This window comes from Carica papaya, chromosome 4 (genome assembly GCF_054855325.1).
Source record: "Carica papaya isolate Zhongbai chromosome 4, ASM5485532v1, whole genome shotgun sequence".
NCBI lineage: Eukaryota > Viridiplantae > Streptophyta > Magnoliopsida > Brassicales > Caricaceae > Carica > Carica papaya.
In genome coordinates this window covers 24,762,461-24,776,030 of record NC_142312.1, presented here as the reverse complement: position 1 = coordinate 24,776,030, position 13,570 = coordinate 24,762,461, and the positions used below count along the sequence as shown (strand labels likewise).

General features: G+C 36.9%; 3 protein-coding genes across 3 annotated transcripts; all 3 read left to right on the top strand.

Moving 5' to 3' along the window:
- The first annotated feature begins 769 nt into the window (after nt 1-769).
- Nucleotides 770-3,702, top strand: PME2 (pectin methylesterase 2). Its single transcript, XM_022047289.2, has 2 exons — nt 770-1,876; nt 2,814-3,702. Exons 1-2 carry the CDS (start codon nt 832-834, stop codon nt 3,503-3,505), a joined length of 1,737 nt encoding a protein of 578 aa, XP_021902981.1. The 5' UTR covers nt 770-831; the 3' UTR covers nt 3,506-3,702.
- Nucleotides 3,703-4,284: 582 nt separating this feature from the next.
- PME1 (pectin methylesterase 1) lies at nt 4,285-7,540 on the top strand. The gene is made up of 2 exons (XM_022047287.2): nt 4,285-5,514; nt 6,672-7,540. Exons 1-2 carry the CDS (start codon nt 4,434-4,436, stop codon nt 7,352-7,354), a joined length of 1,764 nt encoding a protein of 587 aa, XP_021902979.1. The 5' UTR covers nt 4,285-4,433; the 3' UTR covers nt 7,355-7,540.
- Nucleotides 7,541-8,646: 1,106 nt separating this feature from the next.
- On the top strand, nt 8,647-13,478 carry ALAAT2 (alanine aminotransferase 2). Its single transcript, XM_022047234.2, has 15 exons — nt 8,647-9,070; nt 9,517-9,567; nt 9,652-9,702; nt 10,093-10,158; nt 10,233-10,294; nt 10,449-10,527; nt 10,626-10,730; nt 10,846-10,956; nt 11,087-11,224; nt 11,305-11,379; nt 11,483-11,603; nt 11,708-11,862; nt 12,188-12,262; nt 12,653-12,856; nt 13,044-13,478. The coding sequence occupies exons 1-15, from the start codon at nt 8,879-8,881 to the stop codon at nt 13,158-13,160; spliced, it is 1,602 nt and encodes a 533-aa protein (XP_021902926.1). The 5' UTR covers nt 8,647-8,878; the 3' UTR covers nt 13,161-13,478.
- The last annotated feature ends 92 nt before the right edge of the window (nt 13,479-13,570 follow it).

Sequence of the window (13,570 nt, the reverse complement as noted above, 5' to 3'; positions counted from 1 at the left end):
CACACATTCAATTTTTATATATGCATGCCAGCGGTAATGTGGGTGCTCCAGAATCGGAGATTTTACCTTTTTCTAATATATATATATATATATATTATACGGTGGATAAAAGCACGTGGTTTTTAATAATATCGTAAACAGTAAAAGTAACAAATGGTCACTCGAGAATCAAGAAACGTACTTTTTCTTTTTCACTGTTTTGGATACTGTAAAAAACAAAAAAAAAAAAAAAAAGTATTTTTTAATTAAATTTAAATTTATAACTTTAAAATATAAAACAAAAACAAAATTAACTATTAATAACTAGAAAATAATATCAATAATTTTTAATAACAAATTATTCCCTCCACTCGAATTACGTGTGATGACACTCCTTTCAAATTTTAATGCGTAACGGAATTAGCAAATAATAATATCAAAACAATGATATTATTAGGTTTGTCTTAATAAAGTATAAGATATTCAGAAATCACGACAAATAATTTTATTTTTAATTATTAAATAATCCATTAACTAAATCCAACAATTATTTGTTCGCAATAACTATTTATAGTTTAAGATAAAAATTTACGTTTAACTTATTACAGAACCCCCCATTTGAACCCATAGTATTAAATTTATTTACCCTAGAAAACTTTTTCTATAACCTTTATAATAATTATACAAATGATATTGAATGCAAAATACAACGAACCATTTGTTAAAAAAAATCTCCACGTGGGAGGGCCCCTGTCCTCTGGCTCCGGACATGTATAAATCCCATTATACACCTCACTCCCACCCATCAAGCCTCCTCATTTCTCTTCACTTTTATACTTTTCTTTCCTCATCATGTCACGCATCCGAAATACCTTAGCCAGAATGTCGGATTATTCCTCCAACCCAAGCAAGAAAAAACTCTTCATCACCATTTTTGGATCTCTCTTAATCGTTTCCGCCGTCATCGGCATTGTCGCCGGACTTCACTCTTCCGAAACCCCCCGTCATGTCCTCGACTCCCACTCTCACGCCGTACTCAAATCCGCCTGTACCTCCACACTCTACCCCGATTTATGCTACTCCGCCATTGCTGAGTCCAAAAGGAAAGTAACTAGTCAGAAGGATGTCATTGAGGCTTCCTTAAACCTCACCACCACCGCCGTCGAACACAACTACTTCGCAGTCAAGAAGCTCTCGGAACTTGATAATATCACCGAGCGTGAGAAGACTGCTCTTCATGACTGTCTCGAGACCATAGACGAGACTCTCGACGAGCTCCATGAAGCAGTGGAGGACCTCGAGGAATACCCTGACAAGAAATCATTATCCCAACACGCTGATGACTTAAAAACCCTAATCAGCTCCGCCATAACCAACCAAGAAACATGCCTCGACGGGTTTTCACACGACGAGGCCGACAAGCGTATCCGCAAAGCGTTGCTGGCTGGTCAAGTTCATGTCGAGAAAATGTGTAGTAACGCTCTTGCCATGATAAAAAACATGACGGACACTGACATAGCTAACGAGGAGCTTAAAAGACAAGGTAGTACGAACAGGAAGCTGAAGGAGGGTGGTGTGGACGAAGAAGGGTGGCCGGAGTGGTTATCCGCGGGTGACCGGAGGCTGTTGCAGTCGTCTTCGGTGACTCCGAACGCGGTGGTTGCCGCTGATGGAAGTGGAGATTTTAAGACAGTCTCAGCTGCGGTGGCTGCCGCGCCGGATAAAAGTAAGAGCCGGTACGTGATAAGAATCAAGGCGGGTGTTTATAGGGAAAATGTGGATGTTTCGAAGAAGAAGACGAATATAATGTTCATGGGCGATGGCAGGACTAGCACCATCATCACTGGAAGCAGAAACGTCAAAGATGGCAGCACCACTTTCCACTCTGCCACCGTCGGTAAGCTCGCTTAATATAGACACATATATATACATATACGTACATAATCTATACATATAGGCTACATGATTTGGTGGTGATGTTTCTTGTTGTGTTGCATATTAATCAGAATATTAAGTGGGCAATCGGTTTTTTTTTTTTTTTGAAGGGAAAGAAAAAAGCAAAAGATTCTTTAGAAAAAATAGTAGAGAAGAAGAAGATAACTGGAAAATAAGGTGAATTAAATTAATTAAAACTTTGTGGCATATTATTGGAGTGACATGATTTCTAATGGCCACCGAGCACATGGCTGTTTATAGACTCTTTGTCCATACATGTTCATCAGTTCTTCTAAGAATTAAGTTTATTTAATTATTTATTGATAATATTTATTTATAAATCAAGCTTTTTTCTTAGCTTGAAATGGCAAGACATGGACTTTTCAGTGGTAATACGTAAAGAAAGTGGGCATTTTTTGTTCCTTTCTATAAGCTTCTAAGTAAGTATGTGTTTTGTATATTTTTATTTTTCATTAATTATATTATTCTTACGTAAAAAATCTTATTTAATTATTAAAACATATTAATTTATACTCCACCAAAAAAATATATTAAAAATGGCACATGTTCTCGCGTACTTTTATTTGATTGTCTCCTTAAATCTTAATTTTTCTCATCCACCTCATATTTTTCAACGTGGCATGGCCCACCTAATTAGCTTGTCAGTCAGTATGCTTGAACTTGTATTCGACGCCAAACTCATTATTTAATAAATAAATATTAATTTTAGTTGAGAATATAATGATTAAGTTTAGGTTGAATTTTATTAAATTTATTATATTTTTAGATAAATAATTAAATTAAATTATTATTTATTTGTTACAATCTTAAATTAAAAATTTATTGAGAAAATAAATAGCATTGCTCGAAATTAAGTTTAACACGTGGCAAAATTGCAGCTGCCGTCGGCGAACGTTTCCTGGCACGCGACATAACCTTCGAGAACACGGCCGGTCCGTCGAAACACCAAGCCGTCGCATTCCGCAGCGGCTCTGATTTCTCTGCCTTCTACCAGTGCGACTTCCTCGCCTACCAAGACACCCTCTACGTCCACTCCAACCGCCAGTTCTACGTCAATTGTCTCGTCGCCGGAACCGTCGATTTCATCTTCGGCAACGCCGCCGTCGTCTTCCAGGACTGCGACATCCACGCCCGGAAACCCAACTCCGGCCAGAAAAACATGGTGACGGCGCAGGGCCGAACAGACCCCAACCAGAACACCGGAATCGTTATCCAGAAATGCAGGATCGCCGCCACGAAGGATCTGGCGCCGGTGATAAGCAGCTTCCCCACATATCTAGGTCGGCCGTGGAAGCAGTACTCGAGGACGGTGGTGATGCAGACGTCGATCACGAACGTGATTAGACCTGCGGGGTGGCACGAGTGGAGCGGGAATTTCGCGCTGAACACGTTGTTTTACGCGGAGTATTTGAACACCGGCGCCGGAGCGAATACGTCCGGGAGGGTGAAGTGGAAAGGGTTCAGGGTGCTAACGAGTGCGAGCGAGGCGCAGCCATTCACGGCGGGAAGGTTCATCGGGGGAGCCGGTTGGTTGGGGTCAACGGGTTTCCCATTCTCTCTGGGCCTATAAATGTTTGTAAATTTTAAGTTTAATTTTATATATTTATGCAAAATTAAACTGAATAAAAGCCTTAATGGGCTTTTAATTATTGTCGGCATAGGCCTATTTAGGGGAAGAAATAACTTATGGGTTTGAGTTTTAACTTTTGTTACCAATGTGTAATATTTTTCGTATAATGAAATTAATTTTTGTTTTTTTTAAATAAATATTTTATACAAAAATATTTGACTTGAAAATGTCAAATGAGAGATTATTGGCGTAATTAACGGCAAAGCGGAGGAGATTTTTGTCATTTTTTTATTTATTGTCTGTCACATGGTTGGATTTAATCATGATGCATACAGAACAAATCTAAAGTGGAAGAGAACCAAACGATGCTCCTTCCAAATTAATCATAATATGAGACCGAAAATTATAAAATAAAATAAAATAAAAATCTTACTTAAAACTGATTTATTTAATTAAAATTAAAGTAGTGATTGTGGGTGGACATGCCGCCATATGGGATGATGTGAGAGATGGAATTACATATTTAAATTGAAATTTAGAAACACTTGGTCTTCTTTTATAACAAAATTTCATGTTTTAAAAAAACATTTTATATTGGATACTGGTGTGTGAAAGTGAAAGTTGGCAGGTGGGGTACGCACGCTAGTTGCTAACACAGCGAGAAATAATAATGCTGTTTTGCAGGAAAAAAAGAAAAACTCAAAAACACAGAATTCTATCATCTATTTACCCATCAAAACTTCAACTAAACGTCTTCCAATTGGCGTATTCCGCGTTCACATCCCCATCTCATGATCATATAAAAATGTAAGCAGAAGCACCCAAGAAACCAAACCCAGATTCTCTCTTCCCCTCCCCATTTAAATCTCTTTTCTTTTCCACTTTCCCATCACCCAAACACCAACCGAGCTCCATTAAAAACCCAAGTATGGATACCATCAATTCATTTAAAGGCTACGGTAAGGTAGATCCAGCTGAAGAACAAGCCTTCCACCGAAAAACGCGTAAGCGTCTCATCATCCTCATCGTCTCCTCCATTGTTCTTGTAGCTGTTATAATCGGTGCTGTTGTAGGAGTTCTGGTACATAAGCGAAATAATGAATCAAAACCGTCCTCTGGATTTACCCCCGCCGCCTCACTAAAAACAGTTTGTAGCGCCACTCTGTACCCTGATTCCTGCTACTCCAGCATCTCCTCTCTTGAATCATCAAACTCAACCGACCCAGAAATCATTTTCAGATACTCTATACAAGTAGCCCTAGATGAACTATCTAAGCTTACTGGGTTGCCATCTAAGCTCAAGGATGCAGCCAAGGATCCCCGGCTTGGAGCTGCTTTAGACGTATGCGAAACCCTGTTTGAAGATGCTTTAGATCATCTAAATGATTCTATATCTTCCATGAAAGTTGATGAAGGAGAGAAGCTGTTATCTCCATTAAAGGTTGATGGAATCAGGACTTGGTTGAGCACTTCAGTCACCGACCAAGAAGCTTGTTTAGACGCATTAGAGGAGCTAAAGCAGAACTCCTCCAAGTACGAGAACTCTGAGGAAATCAAACAACTCAAGTCCATTATGAAAAACTCCACTGAATTTTCCAGCAATAGTTTGGCAATTGCTTCAAAAATCATGGGTTTGTTGGCTGATTTCAACATCCCGATTCATAGGAGGTTAATGGGGCTTGAGGTGTCATCTGATTCAGGATTCCCAAGCTGGGTTAGCCACGGCGATAGGAGGCTGCTGCAGGAAAGTAACCCGGTTCCTAATGTGACGGTGGCTCAAGACGGTTCTGGTAACTTCACGACCGTAAAGGAGGCTGTAAACGCCGTGCCAAAGAAGAGTGTATCAAGATTTGTGATATATGTGAAAGCAGGTAAGTATGTGGAGAATGTGATTTTGGACAAGAATAAGTGGCATGTGATGATGTATGGAGATGGTAGCAGCAAGACTATTATCTCCGGCAGCTTGAATTTCATGGATGGAACTCCTACATATGCCACTGCTACTGTTGGTGAGTCCTTTAATTTCTAATTAAAGTTTTAATTTTTAATTACTAATTTTGACCATTTATGGGATTATTCATCTGGGTTTAGCTTGATTCTTGTTCATGATCATATTAAGACTGAATATTTTTCTTAGATTTTCGGTGGCATTGCTTTCAATGAAATGTTAGTTATCTAGCTTGAATAATCTTGTTTTTGAATTTTAATTCTACTGGGAACTGGTATAACCTCCTGAATAAACAAGAAGATCATATTAAGAAACTTCTTACACTTGATATGATACCAGCAAGATACACCTATGTGCCATGTGCCATGTGCATCCTTGAAAGAAGGAGGAGATCATGGGCAGCAAGGATGTGTAATGTGCAATGAATGGAGATTAAGACGCCATCAAGGCGTCCCCATGTGAACCTGACAGGATAGATCTTACCTAAAATATCAAGTTTTTGCTCTTTACTCGGCATGGGTATTGACTCTGATGTTTGTTTTTATGATGGCATATGGTAATAACTTTACCGTGTGAGCCTCTCGTTTTTTATCAACCTTTTCACGAGGTCCCATTCCTTTAATAATTCACGAAGATGCCTGTAACCCATTTATGGATTGGCTTGTCTGGTTGTGGTGTGGATTAAATAAGAACAAATTGCTGTTTTTGTCTCATCCATCGGATGGAATCAAATCAATAACTATAAGATAATGGTGGTTTATCAATCCATTTAAAATGTGGGTAATTTATCGAGTGTTGCATGCATATTTGGAAGGACAACTCCATTAAAAAAAATGCAGTGCTAAAACCATTATGAAGCATCTAACACCAATTTAGATTGATATTTTGGGGTATTTTACGAAAATGCTGTGTTCTTTGTATGATAGATAAGTGATTTATGAAATATGCTCTGCCTTGTTTGCTTAATCTTTGTAATCTCTGTGTTGGATAGATAATATACATGAAGATGAAGACGCTTCAAACATTAGATGAATCCTGCTACCTGTTTTAAGTTTTGTAGAAACTATTCAATTCTTTTACTTTTCGACTGATAGAACTGGTTTCGAATGTCTCTGAGGCATGAAGGCAAATGAAACATGTAGTTTAAATTGTTTTTTCAATTCCGAAATGCTAGAACGATAAAGCAAGTTCTAATTATAGTTTCTATGTTACTTTCAGCTGTGCAAGGAAAAGGATTCATAGCAAGAGACATAAAATTCATAAACGAAGCAGGTGCAGCCAAACACCAAGCAGTGGCATTCCGGTCAGGTTCTGATCTCTCTGTGTTCCACCGTTGCTCGTTTGATGGGTTCCAGGACACCCTCTATGCACATTCCAACAGACAGTTCTACCGCGAATGTGATATTACTGGCACTATCGACTTCATTTTTGGCAATGCAGCCGTTGTGTTCCAGAACTGCAACATTCAACCTCGACAACCTATGCCTCGACAATTCAACACCATCACAGCTCAGGGCAAGAAGGACCCTAACCAAAACACTGGAATTTCAATTCACAAGTGTATAATATCTGCTTTAGATACAGTAACAGCTCCAACATATCTTGGTAGGCCCTGGAAAGATTTTTCAACGACTGTTGTTATGCAGACTGAGATCGGATCAATCTTGAACCCAGTTGGGTGGATGTCATGGGTTGCCAATGTTGATCCACCCAGCACTATCCTCTATGGTGAGTACCGAAACACTGGCCTGGGTTCGGCTGTCGAGAAAAGGGTTAAATGGGCGGGTTATAAGCCTGCTCTAACGGATAATGAGGCCGGGAAATTCACTGTGGGAACGTTCATCCAGGGTGCGGATTGGTTGCCGGAAACTAATGTTTTGTATGACGCAACATTGATTTGAAGATACAAAGCATCCAAATCATCTGAAAACTTTTCTTTTTTTTGGGGGGGGGTTCTCTCTTTTCTTGGTATTTTACAGTAAAATCGAATTGGGTTGTATTTCTATGGTCCTTTGTTTTGACCATGATCTTGTAGTATTCTTCAGAATAGTTATAAAAGTACTCCACCCAACTTCACTTCTATAGAATCACAATTGGTATATAAAAATTTTCAGAAATAAGAACTAAAAAGTTTAAAAAATTAAATGACAATACAATTCATAATTAAGATTTTTACTGAAATTTATTTCTGAACGTCATTAAAATTCTTAGGTATGACGACCCATTGGGCTCGGGCCAAGGCCGAAGCCCATTTAATCAAATTATAAAACAAAACATTTTTAATCAATTTTTTTTTTTAAAAATTTTTTATTGAAGCAATTAAATTAAAGGTACACAATACTAATATATTTCTTTTATTTAATTATAAATTAGTCTTTTCATTTTTTTTTTGACATGGAGAAAAGAATTTAAACTTATATTATATAAATTATGGTGTCATGAGGTTAAAGAGAGAAATTTGCACAGGAAACAAACTGTAAAAAATAGTAAGAAAATAATCACTACACCTACCAAATCTGTTATAAATGGTAATAAATCCCACTAAAAAAAAAAATACAAACATATTAAAGGTTTCCCCATTAAAAACCAATCATATTAAAAAAAAAAAAATAGTATATTTAAAAATATATGATACACGAACATGAATTAATAAAATTTATATAAAAATATAACTATTAAAAAAAAAAAAAAGTGAGAGTGAGGAGCCAATAGCACATTAATAACTGAATATTATATATAAGCAAATTAAGTTAGAAGAAGTCAACCACAAAGCCAGAAAAATGGCACAATTAGAGTACATATTTCATAACTGAATATTATATTATAAATTCATTTATTTTATTATTCCTTCATTTCCTGGTCAATTCTTTTTTTTTTTTATATATAAAAAAAAAATACTTTGGCGTGCCTTAAATTTACTTTTATGCATTTTAAAATAATTAATTTATATTACAACACTTGAAGAATAAATTTCCAAATTCATTTACATATTAAATTTATTAAAAATAAACAATGTATTTAACATTCAATATTCTATAATTTCTTAAAAATTAATAAAAAAAACAAATAATTACGCAGAGAAGCTGTTTTATACTTGTAGCCACCTGGTGGTTAGTTGGCGTTTTAATCTGATCTGGGGGTTTCCTGTTTGAACATTCCACTTGAAAAGGTAAATATAAAGAGGAGAATGGTAAAGGACAAGTGAAGTGGTAGTATTGAATTGTTCGTCAGAACACGCGCAGCAAAATTTCCCAAACTGTGTGCTGAGAAAACTAGAGAGGCAGAGAGCTAAGGCGGTTCCGAGTTGCGTCAGAAAGCGCTTTTAATTCCTGGAAAAACGACACCCACCACCCATCTTTGTCGCTGTATTTATCTATCTATACACACCCACATATATATATAGAGCCTTTTAGACCACCGAAACCATGCGGAGATTCGTGATAGGCAGAGCCAGAACACTCTTGGAACGTTCCTCTTCTCGATATCAGCAACCAAACAACCCCACTTACTTTCTCTCTTCATCTTCTTCACGTTTCTTCTCTTCCGAGCCATCCATGGATTCATCTGATTCTTCAGATTTCTCTCTTCCCGTCACCCTTGACTCCCTCAATCCTAAGGTATATTGCTTCGATCGATTTTTCTTTTCATTTCTTGTGCTGGGTCTTTTTAGATTGTTTTGACTCTCATTTCCCTATTCAATTTGTTTTTTATTTGGGTTTTCTTTTTCATCTTTGTAAGTTTTCAAAAGAAAAATCTTTTTTTTTTTGTTTGTCGTGTGGGTATGATAATGATGGGTTTTTTTTTTTTTAAAAAAAATCTAATAGTTGAACTGTTGTTTTACTGGATGCCGAGTTCAATTTGCTAACATGTCTGGTTTGATCAATCCAATCCTTGATGTTTAACCCCATTGAAATGTAGGAGTTGACTATTTCTTCTCTTTGACATTGATGATCAAAACTTTTGCTTTTCTCTTATGGTTTTGATTTCTTATTCATCAATCTTCTTTACTTACAGTTTTGACCAGAGATCGTTTGGCTGACCGCTTAGTTTTTTCTTTTCCCAGGTTCTGAAATGTGAGTATGCTGTCCGTGGAGAGATTGTTTCTATTGCCCAGGTAAAGTGATATAATACAGGCTTTGTTCTAAATTTGGAAGCGATGATTCTTTGTTTTCCACTTTAATAAATTTTCCTATCACAGCGGTTGCAAGAAGAATTAATGACTAAGAAAGGTGCTCTTCCCTTTGATGAGGTATGGCCTTATCTGTTGATTTAGCAAATGTATATTGTTTGTTTTTGATGAGGAAAAGAAGAATTCTTCAAAGGGCACAAAGGGTTTTCTACCCAATTTAACATATATATGTGTATTGTGTATAGAAAATGTTGAATTTACAAGCTAGTTAAGGTGTGTATGGTTCCCTAAATCTTCTGCTGAATTGATGTGATGGCCCTTGAATTAAAAACAAAGTCTTTTGAAACCAAATATCCTGGATGAATTAGCAAATATGTGAGAACAAGTATATCTCGTTAGTTGAAATTAAATAGCTTTCACATATTCATTTGCTTTCAATGATTCTAAGTCTGCCTGCTACTTTGAAGGTCATTTTTATAATCCAATGTGTTTTCTGATAACATTATGCAGATTCTATACTGCAACATTGGAAACCCGCAGTCTCTTGGTCAGCAGCCAATAACATTTTTCCGAGAGGTAGGTTAGCTTTCAAGAGAGTGTCATGGAAGTGGTTAATTGGAAGCAGTCTAATTTGGTTTTCTTTATTTTAGGTTCTTGCACTATGTGACCATCCAGCCATCTTGGACAGAAGTGAAACCCAGGGTTTGTTCAGGTATTGGATTAAAAGTCTGTTTAAGTTTTATGCTATGGAGACTCCTAAGCTTAAATTTTGAATCTTGCTTTATTGTTTTAGTGCAAAGTATTTCCTTGTAGAATTTTTGGATTATTTAAACTCCTTTTGTAATTCACTCTTTAATCTGTTGCAGTGCGGATGCTATTGAACGAGCTTGGAAAATCCTGGATCAGATTCCTGGAAGAGCAACTGGTGCTTATAGTCACAGCCAGGTTATGATCAGTTTTCACTTTTTTTTTTTTAAAAAAAAATATTTTAATGGAACACTTGAAAGAACTTGTGTGACTCATGATCTGTCTTTGTATCTCAGGGTATCAAGGGATTAAGGGACACAATTGCGGCTGGAATTGAAGTTCGTGATGGTTTTCATTGTGATCCTAATGATATTTTCTTAACTGATGGAGCAAGCCCTGCGGTAACTTTTAGCATCACGCTCTTCAGATCCTAATGAATAGCCTGGATTATGCAATGTGAGCTTCAAGGCTTGTAGTACTTACTGGGTGTTTTACTTTCTCTTGTAATACTTTTAGGTCCATATGATGATGCAATTGCTGATAAGTTCAGAGGCGGATGGAATTCTTTGTCCCATTCCTCAGTATCCTCTGTATTCGGCTTCGATTGCCCTCCATGGTGGAACTCTGGTGTGTCAAAAAAGAGCATTAACAAGATAACTTTGACGTCATTAAGCTTCAGAAAATCTATATAATTGATTACACACTTACTCATAACATCCTCAAGAATTGAGTCCCCTCCTTTTTTGGGTTTCTATAGGTTCCTTATTATCTTGATGAAGCAACAGGATGGGGATTGGAACTTTCCGAGGTTAAAAGGCAATTAGAGGCAGCAAGGTCAAAGGGTGTTACTGTTAGGGCTTTGGTAGTAATAAATCCAGGCAACCCAACGGGGCAGGTTGGTGGAAAAATCAGAAGAAGCATCTTAATCATTTTTTCAACTTCCATCTTTTTTTTTTTGATGAGTTGCGCCTGCAGGTTCTTGCAGAAGATAACCAACGGGAAATTGTGGAGTTCTGTAGGCAAGAAGGTCTTGTTCTTTTGGCAGATGAGGTAGGTGAATTCGGGTGGTTTTGGACTTTAATAAGCTTGTGAACTCAAGCCTCAGTAGTCAGTTATCTGGATCACCTTGAAGAATATCTGATGATCTATACAGGTCTATCAAGAGAATGTTTATGTTCCTGAGAAGAAATTTCATTCATTTAAGAAGATTGCTCGGTCCATGGGATACGGAGAGAAGGATATTTCCTTAGTATCTTTCCAGTCGGTCTCAAAAGGTAAATCGGTTTTTATATTTATCACTTTGACTTGTCATGGTAAGGTGCTATTCACAAAAGTAAGAAACTTTATGACACTGATGCAATCTTTTCACTGTCTCCAGGTTACTATGGAGAATGCGGAAAAAGAGGAGGTTACATGGAGGTCACCGGGTTTACCCCTGATATAAGGGAACAAATATACAAGGTGGCATCGGTTAATCTATGCTCTAATATTTCTGGCCAAATTCTTGCCAGTCTTGTAATGAGCCCTCCTAAGGTAAAGATTTCTTTGTCTAACAAATACATTTTGTTTATTTTCTTCCTCTGACTTGGATATATGGCCGATAATTAGTTTGAGTCAAGTTTGGCAAACTGGAATTGTATTTGTCGGTAAATTAGAAATAAATCATAATTTGCAACAGTTTGTTAAGCATTTAGAAGTGTTCAGCGAGGCTTTGAACTGAGAGGATAATGAATCATGATCAAGTGTTCAAGCCTTCTGGGTTATGCTTTAACAACTTTTTATTTTGAGAAGTTGACAAATTTACTCGTTATTTTTGGTTAAAGTTGGTAAGAAACTAAATTAATGAATACTTATGCAGGTTGGAGATGAATCATATGAATCATATCGTGCAGAGAGGGATGGAATCCTCTCATCCTTGGCAAGGCGTGCGAAGGTTTGTTCCACACGTTCCGCTTTCTTTTTTCAATTTACATATATCATAAACTGAAAAATTAAAATATATGATGAACATAAATTAAAAAGACCAGGTATGAGAATTCAAGTTATCACGACTTACAGGGGATGATAAATTACATAGTTACATTTGTACTTTTCCAAAGCGTATGCATAATTATCGGAGGATAGTATAGCAGAAATACAGGCTAATTGGATTTCAAAGAGCAACTTGTATCAAATTCTATGAATTGAAAATGTAATAGTTTGTAATGTCATTTTTTCCAATTTTATCTAAGATATGTTAACACGACCTGAATGATATTATTATAAAATCTCCGTTTCCTTTTTGTATGAGAAACAATTAAAAAACCGCCTATCGTGGATGTAGACATTGGAAGACGCATTCAACAGTTTAGAGGGTGTAACATGCAACAAAGCAGAAGGGGCAATGTACCTCTTTCCCCGTATTCATCTACCAGAAAAGGCAATTAAAGCTGCAGAAGCTGCCAAAACATCCCCAGACGCATTCTACTGCCGCCGACTTCTCAATGCCACTGGAATCGTTGTTGTTCCTGGCTCTGGCTTTGGGCAGGTAATTCATCATCCATTTTCTACTTCCTGCATGTCTGTTAACCTATATGGGTCGAAACTGCAGACTGCTTTTATTGGGTAAACTATCCTAAATGCTGTTATTGCAAAAGGAAGAAGAGAGAATTAGGCAGAAAAGAGGATATAAAACTATTGTGGGGTTCTACTGATTTATATTTGTTTTCCCATAGGTTCCTGGAACTTTGCATTTTAGGTGCACCATACTGCCACAAGAAGACAAGATTCCTGCTGTTGTGTCACGTCTGACAGACTTCCACAAGAGTTTCATGGATGAGTTCCGTGGCTGAGTGATGAAGGAGCTCAAGATTGTTTGCAGAAACGTGAAGTGTTCACGTTTTAAGTAGTTAAAGTTAAATCCTTGTGTAGCGTAGGATTTTCGTCAGTTGTTTTTTAGCTTTAGTCAAAGAAGCAGAGCTCAGAAGTTCTGTCGAACCCCATATAATAAATCATGCCTATACCGGATGTCATATAAACTCATCTTGAGAAAGAGCTGAAGATGAGATAATATCCTTATTATGCGGACATGATGCTGAAAACTGAATCTTTGCTTGTGCTATTTTGTTTAGTCATTTATGCTTTTTATACAGATGGCATATTTTCGTGCAGTTCCTTTGATTGGTGTTCATAGAAGTTTAGAAATGGTGACAATAATAATTAAAGGTTAACGAATGCCTGTTCTCTTTTCAGAATCTCCTAT